At 33.0% G+C, this 20,331-nt stretch overlaps 1 protein-coding gene across 1 annotated transcript in view; it reads right to left on the minus strand.

The window, feature by feature from the left end:
- Positions 1 to 20,331, minus strand: part of LOC129234366 (cell adhesion molecule DSCAM-like) — a 55,203-nt gene that overhangs the window by 25,095 nt on the left and 9,777 nt on the right. The window contains exons 4-7 of the mRNA XM_054868359.1: positions 13,836 to 13,997; positions 12,262 to 12,409; positions 1,697 to 1,845; positions 536 to 667 (exon numbers count right to left, since the gene is read on the minus strand). Coding sequence (XP_054724334.1) covers positions 536 to 667; positions 1,697 to 1,845; positions 12,262 to 12,409; positions 13,836 to 13,997 — 591 coding nt within the window. The remainder of the gene's footprint in view (positions 1 to 535; positions 668 to 1,696; positions 1,846 to 12,261; positions 12,410 to 13,835; positions 13,998 to 20,331) is intronic.

Here is a 20,331-nt window from a genome sequence, read left to right on the forward strand (position 1 = left end):
TATATATATATATATATATATATATATATATATATATATATATATATATATATATATATATATATATATATATATATATATATATAAATTCTGTCAAAGTATTGTAAACAACAGAATATTTTACTGTAAGTTTTTTTTTCCTGTAACTTGAACTGAGGCTGAACTTTCTCCAGGGCCTTACCCTACTGGTAAACCCCATCTGTGGTAGGTACAGGGGACCCTGGGGTATAATGTAATGTAAGTGAAAATTATACAAAATGATAAAATTAAGCAAGGACAATCTCTGAGAAATCAGTCATGTGTGACGTCAGTAATTAAATTTATTAAAAACACACTCGAGGTTGCAATTCTTGGTTGTGGAAAAAAATTGTAAGAAACGAATGTATTTTTTTTTAATTTATTTTTACTATGCATTAGCTTTTATATTAAAAAAAAATGAAAAGTGCTGTGTGTCAATTTCAGGATACAAACAAGTTATCAAGAATACTAACTTGTTATATGTTGCATTGTAAAATAAAGTATAATATACACTTACATTTATCTCGCCAGTACTGCACTCTGTACTTCGTTATTGGGCTGTTTCCAGTGTAAGGTGCTGACCAACGAATACTGGCACTCCGGGAGTAAATATCCATCACTTTAACATCCAACGGTTGAGCAGGCACCTCTAAAATAAAATGTAAAATCTTCACCTTTAAGAAGTTTGGATTATAGTATAAAAGTAAAATTAGCTTGAAATGGTTTGAATTGAACGTCATTTTTATAAAAATAATCAATTAGTCTAACTTTCGTTTTTATTTTAAATAAATTCTTATATGAGTACATTTAGCTTTTGTCGAGGTCTTATTCATTAACTTAATTCAGTTCTTTACGAGTTGTATTCGTACGTTCAATTACGAACTAAACTTTCTCGTAAATTTTCTTTAAAAAAAACTTTCAATGTATAATCAGCAAAAAAAGGGATTTAATTAAAAAAGTTAGTAATAAATCTGATAAATACCTTAAATCTGATAAATTTCGTACTAAAACAATAGTCAGAAAAAAAGTTCAGGTAACACATTTTTTATAAAACTTACTACTTTCTAACTCTAAGTATTACACTCGACCGAATGTAAGCTTTGCCTAACTAGCACATAAAAATAATAAAGAGAACTGGATTCTATTAATAGCAATGATGATTGAATATAGATAGAGACCTATTGATGTAGAACTTTAAGTTTAACTGTAAGTATAAGATGCGCTGAATGAAAGGAGTTAATTTCCACTTAATCTAAAGGACAGTGCATATGAAAAAAAATGCAAGATATGTTTTCTGTTTCTAGTACATGTATTTTAAATAAATGTCTTTTTTTAAATAAATGTACGTTTAGCAAAGTGCTCGGTTACATTCAATATTAAAATTTATGAAATTAAAAACTTGTAGAATTAAATAATTTTTAAATATTTAGGACTTGTTACCAAATTCACATCTGTTAATATAAGTAAAACTATTTTTTAAGGATTCGGTTTCCGTGTACGCCAAACATAAAATAACTCAGATTAGTGAAATCCATAAAAATCACACATTTTTCTAGGTTATAGTGTTACATATAATGTCTCATATTACGAAGTCTTCTTACATTTAAAAAAAATGTATTCAAAAGGTAGTTCTTCATTAACATAAGCTTAAGTTCAAAATAAATATGTATACACTAACCCACAACAAGGACCTTGATGTTGCGTTCATCACTTCCATAATAATTTGATGCGTTGCAAGAGTACAGCGCCCCATCACGGCGATCTACGTTTCGAATAAATAATTCGGCACTCAGCCCATTCTTAGAACCTGTCTCAAATTTTTCATACCTGCATCAAAAGAAATGTCATATAAACGTTTAATTTTAATACGTTAGAAAGAAAACACATTCAGTAATAAAAAAAAACTTTGTAATTTTTCTAAACGTAATGTAAATAATTACCGTCTTGGCTATAATAGTAATAGGTCATGCACCTATTTCAGGATTGAGCATTTTTCAAGTAATAGCTGGAGAAAACGGTAAACATGCATAACTCGCTGAAACTTGAAAATTGCTTACATCGAAAATACCTTTCGAACCACACATACACTCAAAAGTTCGGTTGACGTCGAGTTTGCGTCGTTACGTGTAAAAATACCTCCATGTTTGTACGTAGCAGTCAGCTATTGGAAAGATTAAATGGAGTAATAATTTACCCCAAAAAATTACTCATTAAACTTTCAGATTATTGCTGCCCTAATTACAGTTTGTTCGATTTTTTATTCCGTAAATTGCTCAAATAGTGCTAAGTGGCAAGAACAAGAATGAATGAGGTTAACGCATAGCTATTTTTTCAGCAGTGCAAAGAGGATAGGAACAAGTAATGATTTTTCGATGCTCCTAAAAGACTAATATTGATGGATTGCCATCAAAAATCCGTAAGAGCGCTTGGTAAACGTTTGAGTTAATTTTCATAAAATACGCACGGTAAATGCAAGTCGTACGTTTCGTAAGCAATCATAATGCAATCATAATTAATAATTTTCACCTTGAATTTGCAGTGTTGGTACTGTTTTTTTTTTTTTTTTTTTCAAAATAGATACATGATATCTGTCTCATCTCCTACTTTTGTGAACAGCGTCGCTGTTGTATCATGCCATTTACTGATTATTTCATTACTTAAGTACAGGTAACTCAATTTGATTTTAGAAAACCTAAAACATACATAGTGGGTAAATACAAAAATCTGTAAGTTTTAGACGCAACCAATAATTACTGCACTTATTTTTAAAAAATAGTGTAGCTTAAAGAAAGACTGCAATTTTAAAAGCTAATATATTAGTCTTGAACTCAATATTTTAGAACAGGCTTTAGAAATCCTAAAAACAGGTATTTGCTGTCTTATAGCTATTACTTTTCAATCCAACCTCTTCAAGATTTTTTTTTTATTTTAAAAAAAATATTGCAAATTTAAAACGTTTACGAGTCGGAACTGAAAAGGTTGACCGACAACTTTTTATTTATAAAGTACTTATTGTACCAGAATTGGTGTATTTTTGCACACACTTAGTGTAACGTTAGAAATAAATCCTTTTCCAGAAACTATCAGAAGTATATTCACAAAATAAAACCTTCCAATAGTTTAATTACTGTGTTATAAGAAATGTGGAAGTTTCAGGGGGAATTGTAAATATTTTTATTTGTTTACTTAGTCTTCATTCCGTACATTAGTAAGATGAAGAAAATTGTTACACCTTTTAACAGCTCTTCAGGATACAGATATATCTAGCAATATAAATAACTAGTTTACTCAATTATTTTATTTTTAATAGCTCATACATTGTAGAAGCTAATAAACTAACTTTTAAAAAATAATCGAAGTACATGAAAAAAAAAAGAAGCAAAAACGTGTAATTGCACAAAATCTGCGATTTGGAAAATTATACGTTATTAATTCTTCTTTTTTTTTAACTTTTCAAGCTCAAAGATTCATTTCAAAGTATAGGGGAAGACCGCTTATACTGGACCCCCTAAGAACAAGAGGCCCGCGTCGCTAAATGTGAAGCAAAACAAAAACAAAAATAGGACATCTGAGGCCAAATTTAATTAGCAACCACCAAAGGTACTTACATTTTCTGTAAATATGACGATATTTTTTTTTTAAATATTTTTGACAAAGTTGCAAAAGTCAAATTTATTAATATATAAGCATATGTTGAACCATCCGCTTCCTAAATTGGACCGTAACAGTAAATGATATAATAATTTGCATTTGAATTGTACAGTCTTTTCACAGGATTTGCAATAGAATTTTCTTTGTTTTGGGTTAACTTGGCGCAGTGTTGATGAACCCTCTAAAGGTATTTCATACACTAAATCATTCTTTGCATTTCATCTCTGTAGCAAATATTGCAATACCTGTTGTTTTGTGCAGTTTTTTGCTCCTTCTTTTGGGTTTTTCTTAATCTGTGTCCTTTTTCTGTATCGATGACGTTAGAACGTTTGCCGAAGTTGGTTTCCTTCTTCTGCCTTCCATTTTTTATGCAAAGGTAATATGTGTGCCACCTTAACAAAACCATCAATAGAACCGACGATCATCACTTCATGAGAACTAACCACTGATTCCTCGGAACTTGTATCAATTTTTTCTGTACATTGTTCGTGTGCATCTTGAACAGCTGACACCGAACATGTAGCATGTTTACTTTGTTAGTCTTATTTGAACTACAAACTTCTGACTCGGTTACTGCAAAGTCGCTGTCATTCAACACAATTGTACTGAAGGGTCAAACTCCTGTTCCAGAGAATCCAGTCACAGAATATTGGCCACGCTTGCAGTTTGTCCGTAAGAGTCACCTAACAGCTCTCTTATTTTATATTGGGTAATGGACTTCATTGGGTGTTCTCATATTCACGTATTAAAGGTTCGATTGAAATCTGTGGACAGAGGCTTGAAAAAGGCCACGTCTAAGGGCTGTAATCGGCGCTTAGTGTGTGCTGGAAGAGGAAGCATTATTACACCATTATCGTTAGCCAAGTTTATAGCATATCCCCATATCATCATTCTTACAAACAGTTAAGTTTCTTTCCATTATTTTTCCCGCCTAAGAACCACATTTACCCTTTTAGATGCTTTCTAAAACAAAGAATAATAGAAATAAACGTAGCTTGTAATTAATAAAGAAATCAGCTATAAAAAAAAAAGATTAACGAGCACAAGTTTCAGTCAAATAAAAAAAAAGGAACTTTATATAACAAAACTGAAATTGAAGCTTCTGGCTAAAAAGAAAAGAAGAAGAAAAAATCTATTTGATGAGGTTAAGGCTTCTAAGCAACTTACTTAATAAAAACCAGTGTGAATGCTTTAATAAGCCTTTATTTATACTTTAACTTATCCTAAATGCGCATTTAAATGTCAAAACTAAATTATTTTCGATAAAAAAATTTTAAATGTTTGTTTGAATTTCATGTTCTTAAACTGGACTACCGGTACTTGTAATGAATAAAATAGTCAGTCAACAAGTAACGTGAACGAGCACAAATATCAGTCAAACTACAAAATTATATTTAACAAAACTGAAATTGAAGCTCATTGGATAAACACGTAGTTTTATGGGCGGCAACTTCTAGAAAGTGTGCTTGAAAAAAATAAAAAGTCAAAATAAATTTCCTGAATTAGTGTTAAAATATGCTGAAAATCATCCTAACTGCGCTATTAAGTTACACTAATCACTTATTTTATAACGTAATGAGTAAAAAGGCTTGCTTGATTACATATTCTTAAATTGGAACACACTGTAAAAACGATTCAGAAACGTTCCTGGAAAATAATGGGCAGCTGATGTGCCCAATTTCTTCCAGTAACATATCTTGGAAAAATCAGGAACGCTTTCCGCTAAAAGTCAGTAACCTTTCTGAAATTAACCTCGAAACTTTATGAAGAAATGCGAAATCAGCCCTGTTAAAGTCAGTCATGTCTCTTGAACCTTTTAGAAAAATTAAGTAGGTTTAGTGCAATTGATTAGAACCTTCCTAATTTACCAAGAAGGCCCCATAAAAATCAGAGCGACCACAGCTATGCAAGAAGGAACCAAGCATATCTCTTGCCTGCAATTCCTGCCTTACAACGCTGTAGCTATCCATTGACATTTTCGTTCTCATAGGGAGCTCAATCAATCTGGACAGGCCGTAAGCAATCTTAGCCCGATACACTTAATAAACTTAATAAACACGTTCATTCAATCTTTAAACTGGTTACTAAAAATATTTTCCACAACAGTCAAAAGTCTACACGTGAGCAACTTGTAGCGATTCAGGAAACTTTTTTCTGAAGATACTTGTTTTTACGGGGAAATAGGTGAAAACGTGTGAAATCGCGAGACGTTCCACGGCAATAACCAGTAACGTTTCGGAATTTTTTTACAGTGCACCGATAAGATATAGGAAAATGTTTTGGGTCCAATAAAGGAGAACACGTCATTTTTTAGTCTTTTATTTATACCTTGTCAACAAGTTTCCCAATCTTGCATGTAAAGACATTGCTTTAACCCCATTAAACCTGCTTATAATACTATAAAAGCAGTTTTCTCAGTTCACAAGTTTTAGTATTTTTCTACTAGATAAAAGTTCTTAAAATAAGATCGAACACGTTTTCAACACAAATCGCAGCGTAAATCAAGCTATGCAGATTGAAATGTGACGAAACTTCATCCTCAAAGGTTTCAGAAACAAATCTTTGTATTTCCACCGATAGAGTGTAGCACAGAACTCAACGCTAGATTTTAAGCCCCCGGTCCAATTTAAGCAGTGATCCAATATAGGCCTTTGTGTTAGAAACCTCTCCTCGCATTGTCTAATTTCTCACATTTCTGTACATAAAATATCAAAAATTACGTAAACTTTATCTATACACTGTGGTACTCGTGCGGCTTTGCCCGTAGTTGAAAATTAAAAGGTTAATCGGTTCGCCTTACAAATAATGGATGACGAATTACACGCCAATTGGCTATGTTCATTCGCTCTCCCATTCCACGTCATGATAATTTCGTAATTTACTCGTCCATCTTATGATAATTTTGCTCCGGAAAATGTTCTTAAAATTGAAATAGAAAAAGAACAAAATCGAATTTTCGAAAAATCGCCTCAAGGCGCACACCCTCATGCTACAAATTAACTTTGTACCAAATTTCATGAAAATCGGCCGAACGGTCTGGGCGCAATGCGCGGCACAGAGATTCAGACATCCTACAGACAGAGAGACTTTGAGCTTTATTAGTAGTAAAGATTACCGTCTAAAAATATTTTATCTACGAAATATTTTTCTCTATTATTTTCTCAAACTATTACTAATGCTACCGATAAAATTCTCCCGATGGGAAACCACTCTCAATGCATGAAAATCAATTATTTAAAAAAAATTTAATAACATTTTTGTAAATAATTTTGAGCGATAAAAAATTATCGCTCTAAAGAATTTCAAAAATATTTATTATAAATGGAAGAAAATCAGTGCATATTATTTCCGCGTCATAGGTGTTTATTTTTGATGTATGTCATGTCTGTAAGAAATCTCCTTCCATCAACCAGCCTGAAAAGTTTGTATTAAAAGTTTTGAGCATCTGTTTTATTTTTATAATACATCCAATTACAATATAAATACTCTTGTATCGTAACTTATTGGTTAAATAATATAACTCACACGCTTTATTATTTAATCTTAATTTTAGAGTTCGGATCTTTTCAATGCATTTATTTCTACTACAACAACAAAAAAAAAAAAAATATTTGGGGTCATTCCATAGAAATGTCAACCTCCACCTCAGAAATTTTTTTCCCACAAAGCCTTAATTGTGACCTATCATTTCATTCAGCATACTTTCTACTACATAAATCCAATAACAGTTTTCAAAATTTTCATTCGGTGTTTTTCTACTGACTCTAAACGTGCGAGGTTGTAGAAAAGGCTTAGGATGTGCAAAAAACACGCGTCTACGTTTTCTTGTGTAATGTAAAATTTTTTGCAAATTTTTAAAACAACTATGTTTATTCTAAATGAATAGATGTTGGCCCAATAAAATTGACTGTTCTTTTTGCATACATTATAAGATAAGTCTTTTAATTAGTTTGGTTATTTCACTGAAAATATTTACGTTACGTTAGTCACGAAAATGTACTATTTTCTGCTTAAAAACTAAACCAGATGATTGAACCAAACAGTACTTTTTATTTTCTTACATCTGTGTCATATCTACTTAAAAAGTGCAAAATATTTATTTTAGTATCAGTAGATATAAAATAATTAGTGTGACTAACGTAACAATTTGCATGTGACTAAAGTAACATTTTAAAAATAACTGCTAATATTTAAAACTTATTTAATTTAATGTACATTTTCATGACCAATTTTGAATATGTAGGCATTCTATATTGATTAAAAAATAAAGGGTGAAAAATATCAGTAATATTACATTGTAGACCTTCTGTTTACTTAGAAAAATACTTTTTTAAAGGTCTTTATGAAGATACTTCCAATTTAAAGAATTATTAAAAAATAAAAAAAGTGAGTAAAGCAAAATGAGTACTCTGCTGAATATGCATTCAACACAAGAATCCAAGCTTAAGAGTTAAGATAATAGAAATACAGTCCTAACAAAGAAGAACGTCTCTATTTTTTAGTAAATACATTTTCACCTATTATTAAAATGAAGTAACGGCTGCTTGTTGGAAAACATTTGAAGATGTTACATGATACAGTGACAATAAGCGCTGCTGTCATGTATTTCAGAAAATGCAAGAATGATCATTTAGAAATTCAAACATTTGCGGTGATATCTGGAACTAAAAGACATTCTGATAAAACGTTCGAATATTTTTTTCAACATTACATTTTAATTCAAAAGGATGTACAACACTATTCGTTCGATGAATCAGTAAACCTTAAAAAATAATATGCCATTGAAAAGTACTATAGAGTTTCTTATAACGATAACTAGTATATCAGCAAAATAATAGAATTCAGTGAAACTACCAACTTGCAAAAAGTTAATTTTTTAAAAGAGAGATATTTAGGATTTAATTAGACCAAGAATGATGTTATTCAGTTTGTAAAAGCAGTTTTTTTTTTTATTTGTTTATTTTTTTTTCGCGCATTCAAATTGAGTTTATTGAACTGAATCCTTCCATTCAATTTCTTACACTAATATACAAAAAAAAAACGTAAAGAAAGAACCATAATACAACACAAAGAAGGTTCCTAAAAAGTGTAAAAGTAATATAAGAGCAAGAAGTTGTTTATATGCATTCATTGCTTGTTATTCGATGGTTACGTTAGTCACGTTACGTTAGTCACACACAGTTTTTCAGAAAAGTACCATTTAGGGCCAAAAAAGATTCGTCTGTAACAAATCTGTAGTACGATTTTAAAAATAGATTGTTTACCTCTTACAAATATATCGGCCAGTTTTAAATGTCTGCGTAAGTTTCAGAAAAATTTAGCTCGTAACATAAGCATTGTTTCTCAGGGTTGCAAAAATGTTACGTTAGTCACGATGCCTTTTTTGGTGAAAAAACACCTGCCAGCGTTATTTTGCATCAAATTCTTGGAAGAAAAAAAAATAGTCACATTGTACACTTTAGATCTGCATATTAAACCAAAACACATTTATTTTTACTCAAGGTGTAAGTAAAAAGAGTTTGAAAATCAGCTGCGAATGTTACGTTAGTCACTATGGAATGACCCTTTGCTAGTTGTCCTTTATGTGTGAAATTAAAGCACAACAGCTGTATTAAATTTGTTTTTATAATTTTTATTCAAAAAACTGCATTGAAGAAATGCATAAATTCACTAAACATAACTTATATTATTCTTAACATTTTTTCAACTTAAAGACTTTTACTGATACAGCAAAAACTAACAAAGTGACATTCATATGGCAACAAACTAGGGCCATGCTTCTCCAAGAGAATTTCTTCTTATAAAGAAATTACTTCCCTACACAAATAAAGTAGACACAAATGTACATAAACCCCATTGTAAGAAGAGTTACCGTGAATCCCTACTTAATTTATACACTGTTAATGATTTTTAAGTGAATTTTCGTTACTGATCTAGCATTTTTGCACACTGCCCGAAGTTAATGTCTGTTTAAAATTGTGCACGGCTTCATAAACTTAAGAATATGATACATGAACAAAAGTATTTACCCCCCCCCCCCCTACAAACGACACCCGATGTTTTTGCGACATTTTGAAAGTTGCGTCCAGTTATTATTCATTCATTTTGCTAAATCATACAGCAGCGGTTCTCAATCTGTGGGAGTATTCCCTCTCAGAAGCACACGAATAAAAAAAAAAAAAAAGAAAAAAAAATGAGGCTGAAATATTGACCAATTTATCGAAAGAAAATAGAAACAAAACAAATTTTGACACTAATGTATTCATTTTAAAATGTAAACGACTGTGATGTAATATACTCATAAAAGAGGTTTTTATAATTGTTTTTCTTATTTTAGTAATTAAATTTTTTGCTATGAAAACCACAAATGTGTATGTGAAAGAAAAAAAATACTTCATTTCCTTTTAAAATTGTTTATTTTTTTATGGAATGTTTTCAGTGTAATGGCGACATACATATTTTTTGACTGTTTAAATTATTATTGCTCATTAAATGAGATATGTTTCTTTTACGTTGGAACTTTAGTTTTTAAAACCTACAATTTGTTTCGTCATTGCTAAATTAATAGAGCAAAAATATTAAGTAATGCGTACGGCAAACAATAAATTATGTAATGAAAATGATACTGTGTCAGGAATATTTTTGTACCAAATAGAAATAATAAAAAAGTTGTTTACTCCTGCTTAATTAAAGCATTAAGATCTATAACCAAATGTTGGTGAAATTATCGAGTAAGATTGTCCCACACGTGGCGGCAGATTGACCTTTTATCTGACCGTGTTGTTTTATTGTAAATGTCATATAATAGCGTTTTTATTTCATGAATGATATTTGAATGCTTCGTAAATGGATTTAAAGTATTATTTACTGTATGAAAGCAGTAAAGTTGAGCTAAAATAAACACCCAATTTTGTGCAACATAAGGTTTCAATTCAAAGTTCCTAAACATTTGCCGAGATTATTATATACTAACATAAACCAAAACTTTAATTTAATTGTGCGTTTTTTGAAGCAGAAACTTGCGAAAGAAACTCGCTCTACTTCTAAACTCTCTAGAAACATAATGTTTCTAAGGCAGAAATTCTAAACCTAAAATTAAAAAACAGCTTGTACACTCAGTGGCCAAAAAATTAGAGACACTCCTGATGTGAAAGTAAATCAATTTGCCAGTGATGTAGAGTGATTGCACGACCGAAAGTTGGGCATATAAGGAATGCCTATCTTCATACGCCGTAGTTAGCACGAAACTTTCGAGCGCAATGGGTAAGACAAAAGATTTAAACGAGTTTGAAAGAAGAATGATCGTCGGTGCGAGAAGAACCGATGCCAGCATTTCGGAAACGTCCACGCTTTTCGGATTTTAACGAGCAGCAATATCTCGGGTGTTTCGAGATTGGCAATTAAGAGCAAAATTTTCCAGCGCTAAGAACAATTCTGGTTGTAAAAGGCTGGTGAACGGTAGAGGTAAAATGCGAGTGGCGCGCATCGTCCACAGCAACCAAAGGGCAACAAGACGGCAAATTACAGCGACATTCAATGCAGGTGCGTCGCAAAACATATCCCAACACAACACGACGTACGTTGCAAAGGATGGGTTGATGGGTTTAGAAGTCACAGACCTGCATGAAAGCTTTTGATTTCACAGACCAACTGGAAGCAAAGCATCCTTGGGCCCAGAAACGCCGAAATTGGTCACTCGAGGACTGGAAAAGGTAGCTTGGTCCGATGAACCATTTTTCCTGCTCCATCATGCAGATGGTAGGATCAGAGCGTGTCGTAAACAGCGCGTAGTCATGGACCCCCTCCTACTAAATGACAACTCTTTAGGCTAGTGGCACAGGAATTATGGTGTGGGGAATGTTTTCTGGTCTACTCTGGATCGTTTGATATCTGTAGGCACATCTATGAACAGCCCCGAGTACCTCCGCATGGTTGCTGATCACGTTCTCTCATTTATGGCTATAATGTTCCCTGATGGATATGGTCGCTTTCAGCAGGATAACGCACCATGCCACCGCGCCCGAACGGTCTCCCAGTGGTTCCAGGAACATCAATCGGAGTTCCACCTGCTTCCCTGGTCTGCTCAGTTCCCTGATTTAAATCCTGTAGAGCATTTGTGGGACGAAGTCAAAAGATCAGTTTACAGCTTGGAAACGCAATCATCCACTCTGACTGAACTGCGAGTTAAAATTATGTCGACATGGGCCTACATTCCTTCGCAGCGGTATGAACAACTTTTGGAGCCCATTCCACGAAGAATAGTGGCTGTCATCAAAGCTAAAGGTAGATCGACACGTTATTAGGTGGATGTCCCTAATTTTTTGGCCACTGAGTGTATATTCTTTAAATGTTATTCAGTAGCCCCAAAATAGCATCTTGAGTTATATTTTCGGGTAATTATAAATGAATTGTAGTGAAATATTTTATTCATCTATGAAACGAAGAATGCATAAAGAGGTTAACAGGGGGAGGGGCAACTTAAAAGCTTTTATAAAAATGCTTAATTATAAAAGAGAACAGAAAATGCCTGACTTTTTGTGAATAACCCATTGCAAAAACGTTTAAATTAAAATAAAAGCTTTTTTTATGTACCTTGATAACTCTGTAATTTCTAATTCTCTTTTATCTTTGTACCAGACAACAGATATAGGTTGATCACCAGTAGCGTCACATCTTAAAACTGCACTATCACCTTGTCTTACAGTTTCCACTTTGAACTTTTCTTCAAATCTAGCTGGCACTAGAAAAAATAAAATAATTTCAGCATGTTTTACTAGCTCTGTTCACAAAGTGAAACATTTCACTAAATTAATGTTTGTACTTAAGAAGTTTTCCATTTTAAACACTCATGTGAATCAATTTTTTCTTTCAGTTTAAGAAATTGTAGAACACTATAAACGGAAATAAGAAAACTCCAGAATTTTATTTTAATAATATTTCAAAGATTTAAGGATACTCATTTTAAATCATTTTTTGAATTTACACAATATTCAGCATAGGTAATAGATATTTAACAACAGTTTCGACTGCTATTTGTATATGATTCAGTTATCATTGAAAAACAAAAATTGACATGACATTTAATTGTTTCAAAGTGCTTTAAATATAATTAACATAAAATACTGAAGTTTTCTGGAGTAAAAAAAAAAACAATTCAAAACATTTTTAAATGTATATACATGAAACATGAACACCAGTGAAATCAAATTTTTTATATAATATAAAACATTGTGCTAAGCAAGCATCATGTCAAATTACCACTCATGTGCAGAACTAAAATTTATAAATTTCAGATTTTAAATTTTGACTGTAGCATCCTAAGAACTTAGGACTATAGCAAAAAAACTCTTGTAATTAAAGTTTGAAGAAAATAATGAAAGTTTTGAAGAAGAAGAAAATTTTCAAAAAATATGCAATGCACATTTTCAATATACAAATACAAGAAAAAAGTGCTATTTCAACAACAAAATCACATTTCAAAAAGTCATATAAAACATTGTGCCAAGCAAGCATCATGTCAAATTACCACTCATAAGCAGAATTTAAAGTCGATTAATTTTAGTTATCAGAATTTGACTGAAGCGTCTAGAAAAATAGAATTATAATTTAAAACCCTTTACATTAATACAAGATAAATCAAACGGTTCGATCATATATTTTTTAATCGACATTCTTTTAATTTCAACAACATATAAGGATTTGCTTTCGGGAACCTGGAAAAAAAAAGAAGCATGTGTTAAAAAATTTATGGATCATAAAGTACATCACAAATACTAAAGAAAATGATCAATCAAACTTACTTACCATACATAATTGACTTTTTCTACAATGCCAAAATGAAATTCTTGACTTTGAAAAATTGAAAATTCACTTGTTATGTCGAAACTATGTTTATAACAGAGGACAGTATTTGATATTTTAAAATTATATTTGAAGAAACATAATTTATTGCTTCTGTTTTTTTTTTTTTTAATTTATGTATTTACTTATTGGGATATTTACTTTTTCTCCATTTTTTTAGGTTACTCAGAAATTAAGTATTCCTAAAGATTAATCATAATCCGTTATTATAACCTTCCAACTTAGCACGAAGGAGAAACTAGATAAATTCAATCAAAAATTGCAAGATGTAATTCATTTTACTTTTATTTTCTTTAAGTTCTTACCATACACTGTTAAGCGCATTTCAGCAGTTAATTTGCTTTCTACACCGTTGTCTGCTTCACAACTGTACATGCCTTCATCGTTGGCTTGTACGTCAAAAATCGTTAAAGTTCCTTCGTTTGACAAGTTCATTCTTGCATTCGTAGTTATTTTCTGAACCGATCCGGTAACATCTGCAAAAAATTTAAATAGCTGTATGTATTTATTAATACACTATATATGCAAATTCAAAATACACTTGGAAGCGGATTTTCACAAAAAATGATTTCATTCTCAATGATTTTTTTACCTCTTTTTTTATCATTCTACTATCTTTTAAGTTTAAACATTTTGTTTGTTTAAAATATATTTGTATAGATTGTCAATGTACAGAATACGAATCTTTAATCCAGTTACTCATCTATCACGATTTTTTTTTTTTTTTTTTTTGAGAAATTATTCTTCATGAATTGTAACACTAAGCAAATTTGAACACGAACATTTTCGTAACATTTTTTTAGGGAAAACGTAACGCTTGCTGAATTTAGATTTATAATTTCTCAAAGTTGAGAGAAACACAAAAAAAAACATCAACTAATGAAGCTACTTTGCTGTGTGGTGTATTCTTTGCTAACAATAGTCTAAATTCAAGTTAACATGATAGCCAGCCTCCAAGTATTTGAGTCAGGTAGTGCTGTAAGCGGTTTCATTGCGTAGGGTATGATAAATTTAATATAAATAGACCCACTTTTATCACTTATAGGTTATAAGTTATAGCTTGTGCTGTTCAAAAATTATTGAGAGGACAATAAACTTTATCGTACACTCTGTATGTATATGTATGGGCATTCCCACGGGTCACTGACTGACACTTTTAGAACAAAAAAGTTGGTACTTTGCATCATTTAACGCAACATATTCGTTGTGCAAACGATCTTTTCCGATGAAATATTGTATTTTTTAAGCTGAATTCTAGGGTATAACTGAATTCTTGAAATACATTTTGATGATTTTAAAAAATATATCAAAAGCACGGTAACTTACTGACATAATACGTTTTAAAATGTCAGTCAGTTAATGAGTTTTTGCCAAATTTTTAAAAATCAACCAACATTATTTTGTGAATTCAATCAGACCATTAAATTCAGCTTAAAAAACATTATACTTCAGGAGAAAAGATTGCTCGCATAACGCATATTTTGCGTTGGACGTTATAAAACACATACTGTTATGTATAAAGTGCGTCCCAACAGTTCATAGACAATCATTTATTTGAAATCACGGGCTAACAATGCGAGTAAGTAAGACGAAATAAGCTACGCAAATAGCAAATGATGACATAACAAAGATAAAACGTTCAAACAACGGTCATGGGCCTAATGTTACAAAATTTAAACGAAAAAAATGCCATCCCAAAAGTATAAATGCCTGATTTTAGTACTGATGCTCAAAATTTGCATATTACTAGGTCATTCCTGTCTATGTTTTCTGACACAAAAAAGAACCTGCGTTTCCGTTCCTGTACGATTGCCAAGACATCCAGTAATATACAGTTCTCTAAAAAGGAAATTTCGCAAATCTATCGTTTGAAAAAAAATGGAAAGTGGTGGACATTGCAAGTAAATTCGACGCAGTAGGGCTGGTATTTACCAAATTTTGTCAAAAGATAGTACTTTTGAAGCAAACTTTCGTTCTGGAATACCAAAGAAAATAACTAAACGACAATAAAAAGAGATGGAAAGATTAGTTTCAATCCAGAGCCTGTCAACACTGTCAGTTTGTAAAGAAGTAAGATTTCTAGTGTCAAAATCAACAGAGACGTTGACAACTGCAGGCAAGTGCATTTCTTGTTTATCACTAAATTTGTCCTTTGCCGAAATTTACAAAACTGCATAAAGATGCTCATGTTCAGTGGGCCCGAAATCACATGAATGAGATAAATGAATGGTTAAGTGTTCTTTTTAATCATAAAAAGAAATTCAGTTTAGATGGTCCTGATGATTGGGCCTATTACTGGCACGATATTTGCAAGTAACCCCGAACTTTTTTCAGCAGAAACAAGGAGAAGGGTCACTCACGGTTTGGAGTGCATTCTCCTTGAATGGAACAACCGATATATCTTTTTCGAAAGGTCGTCAATGTTCTGAAGATTATTGAAAATCGCTTGAAGAACAATTTCTTCCATTTGGAAAATTGCTTAGTGAGAACCAATGGAAATTCCGTCAAGATAACTGCTCTATCCACGTGTCTAACTCTACAATGATGTGGTTTACCATTTACACGTAACCAAGTAGCCCTCGTGGACTGGCCAGCCTTTAGTCCTGACTGAAACCCAATAGCGAACGGCGAATCTCTGGGGAGTATTAGCTGAAGATGTATACGATAATGGCAGTCAATTGCAGCAGTTCAAGATCTTAGATATCATTGATTGCAGTTGGATTTCATTAAAGCCACAAGTTCTTTACACTCTCTTGCTTGAAGTATGCTTGATCGAGTTTTTGAAGTCAAGAGAAAAAATGACTTAAAATTTTAAACATTAAAACAAAATAATTATTTGTCTATGAACTTTTGGGACAGTAAAATGTGAGTTTAAATTTTTATCACAAAGTCTGTGAGTGTGTAAAAATTTTTTCATCAAGTATTAATATTGTACTGATATTTCTTATGATTCTAAAGTGTTCTGAATTCGTTACTTCTCTTTTTAACTTGTAAAAACATGAAAACTTTGTTGCATCTAAACTTTTGGCACACAATTTATATATAATATAAAATATTATTGAATAAGTACCTTTATTCAGCAAATTGAGAAAACATCTTTTAGAGAGTTGCTCTAAAGTTTACATAGATTTGTGGGAATGCATACTTTTTGATTACCTACTAAATAAACATAGTTTGAAAAAGCAAAAATGGCATATCTTTTTAAAGTGTACTCCAGAAGTAAATTCAGAAAACTAAAGAAATAAAGATCTCGAATAACATGCTGAGAGATAGATATCTATCTGAATAGATAAATATCTGAAGAAGAGAAAAAGTTCCTTATTCTGCTCTTAAATTATATTTGCTTTTGATTAAAAAATACAATGAAAACATTGATGAAACTAAATAACGATAGACCAATTAGCAAACTAATTTGACACTCTTTTACCTAAGTGCACTAAACACGATACTTGCTAGTTACTGTAATTCAAATATACTGCCACCTATAATTCCTGCGTTCGACTGACCTGTTTTCCGGAACATGCCTTTTATTAGAATATCTATCATGAAAAGAAACAAAACCGCCATAAATTGCAAAAAAAAATTAAAAGTAAGACACAAGAACGTAGTAACAGAATGTCACAATAATTAGAATCATGAATAGTGTAAAATAAAAATACAATATTTGTTCTAAGTAGATAACGCTATAAAATCCTAAATTTAAACATTTTAAGTATATATATATATTGTTTGAATTAATATAAAACACATATTTGTACCTCGGAGCCAAAAATTGCGATTTTCCGTTTATTAGTGCATTGTATGTAAAAGCCTATTCCGAATCGAGCTATGTGAACGTAATTCTTTAAAAAAAAATCTCATTTTCAATTTTTTACCAGGGTTAATAGAGCACGCGTCTATCCTGTGCGGGAACCAGAAAAAAGTTTTTCCTCTTTACTTAAAATTATTAAACAGATATTACGTCTAATTGGGTTATAAGTTTAAAGGATGTTTGTTTATGTATATATATATATACACTGGTGTGCAAAAATTAAGGATGAAGTCGAAAAATTAGCATACCAGCTGAACGAAGAGGCAGAGCGGACAGACCAATCAGGAGATTAAATAAGGTGATGTACGGTAGCACATGCGCAGATATGCAGGCAGACGTAATGGGGGATTGTCTGAGTAGTATAAAGCATGTTGTCGGTGTAAGATCAGTATTTCTGGCAAAGAGATTGCACGACGTATAGCAGTTAAAATCACACCGAGTTGCTGCCTCAGCGAGAAATGGCGAATAAACAATCTGTTAGACGACATCTGGATGCTTTAACCCGAGGTCGAATCATTGGGAAGTTGGAGGAAGGCCGCAGTGTGACAAGTGTGGCTGCAGAGTTCGGAATTGCTCACAGCATTGTTTCACGACTTAGGAGACAATTTCAAACTACAGGAACAGCTATCCGGGGGTTCAGTAGTGGTCGTCCACGAGGAACCACACCCGCAGATGACCGGTATATTGTCTTACAAACCAGAAGAAACAGGCGGCAGACAGCGGGAGAAATCGCTAGACACACGACACAGGCGACTGGACGACCGATATCGCGTTTTACCGTGGCCAGAAAACTGCACGGTGGTGGTCTGTTTGCACGACGCCCTGTACGGTGTGTACCTCTAACGCCTGCCCATCGGAGAAGGCGTTCTCTGTGGTGCCAGGAACACCGGAATTGGGGAGACAATGAATGGGGACGAGTACTCTTTACAGATGAGAGCAGATTCAGTCTAAGTAGCGATTCTCGTCGCATACTCATCTGGAGAGAGCGGGGAAGCCGCAATCATCCCTCGAACATCATTGAAAGGGACATGTATGGAGGTCGCGGTGTTCTCGTTTGGGGAGGCATCATGCTTGGTAGTCGTACAGATCTTCACATCTTCGACGCAGGATCAGTCAACGGAACCCGTTATTATAACGAGATTCTTCTTCCATATGTGCGTCTTTTTAGAGGCGCTATGGGTCCGCAGTTCCTTTTCATGGACGACAATGCACCATGTCATCGCACAGTAGCTGCCGAACAGCTCTTAGAGAGTGAGGATATTGAACGTATGGATTGGCCGGCACGGTCTCCGGATCTCAATCCCATCGAGCATGTATGGGATTTTCTAGGCAGACGCTTGGCAGCTCGTACCTTACCACCAGTAACGATTCGGGAGCTTCGATTGGCGCCTCAAGACGAATGGGCAGCAATGCCTCAACAACTCATTGACACCCTCATTCTCAGCATGGGCAGACGCTGTGAAACCTGCCTAGCAGTCGGCGGAGATCATATCCCCTACTAAAGACCGGATGTTTCTTGCTGAACACTAGGGTGGTTCGAAAAAAACGTTTTTTCGAATTTGGTATCCGATTACCCCTCAAAAGTTGCAGTTTTGTACCCTGAATTCGGGGAAAATAATAAAAAAATTCTAAATTATCATCTATAGTTCGCGCATGTCGCCTAAAGTTACGAAAAAATCAATTTTTTTCAAAAATTTTCATAATGTTGAAAAAAAATTCAAATTATGTTTTTTTTTATCCAACACCAAAAAAACAACAGTATGTAACATACATTTGATTTTAAAAATGGTTTTATTGCTGTTTTAAAATAATTTTGGTTCGCAAAAAAAGTTATAAAATGATAATAAATCGGTGAATTCAGACATTTTTGACTATATTTAAAGCACATCGTTGTACCAAAATTAATAGTTAAAAGGTTTTAACTACACTTAAAAATGAAAGTGTGATCGATGCATGTATGTGTGCAGCTCTTAGCTCGTCTCAAAGACATTGAAACTACCCAGAACTCACCACGGGGAGGTGGCTGCACTTCGAGTTCCACCCACTCCCTACCCAACCATCCATCCAAATGTAGGGGTGTTTTTTACAATATTTGCATATTTACATTCACCAATTCTTGGCTAGCATGATAGTGAATTTAAGTTTACTTATCATCTTTAGACATTGTCTTGAATTCACTTTTAAAGTTAAACGATGGCATGACTGATCTTGAGAGCAGTGTTGCTCTTATGAAACCATCTCTATTTTCTTCCCCGCAAACTTTTGTACAAGACTCAGTTACCAGTTTTACTATTCTTTCCACACTTTGAGTATGGCAAGGAAATTTCATCGGATCAAACTCCGACAAAACATTACTACCAATCAGTTCTTCTAAGCTCTCATTTGACACATGGTTCATTGCTGGAGGAGGTGAAAGTTTACACTGAGATTAGTCAATCAGTTCAATGTAATCTGAAGCAGCAAAATTGATGGTCGGAGGATGAAATGTACGCACGGATTTCCCTTTGGGCTCTTGATTTCTAGCTTTTAGCAACCTTCGAAAAACTAACTGCCGAACATGGATTCTTTCGTCTACTGCCATTGATATTAACATAGTTTCCGGATGACAAAAGAAAGCATTCCTCTGCATCACAGGATCAATGATATGCTTTACACTATCGGGTAGCTGACGTGACGACTGAATAGCTTTGAAGATGTGTTTGGGTCCAAACTTCACTGATGGGGGATGCCTTTTGATTTCAAACCAAACTGGACCGTATACTTTCATAATGTAGTCTACAAGCATCTTAAGTCCTTCAGAGGGTGTCACTTCAGATATGTATAGCCTTAGTGTCCTATTTGCACATGTCAACCACCTAGAATGACTAAGAGGACCAGGATCTTTCACAGCAAGATCTGAAGGACACTCTCCTGTCTTCACTGCTTGATATATGTTAAGTAAGTACTTTTGGTCCTTGCTCAAGTCAGTTTTTGTTATGTTTATATCTTCA

This window comes from Uloborus diversus, chromosome 1 (genome assembly GCF_026930045.1).
Source record: "Uloborus diversus isolate 005 chromosome 1, Udiv.v.3.1, whole genome shotgun sequence".
In the NCBI taxonomy this organism is placed as follows: Eukaryota; Metazoa; Arthropoda; class Arachnida; order Araneae; family Uloboridae; genus Uloborus; species Uloborus diversus.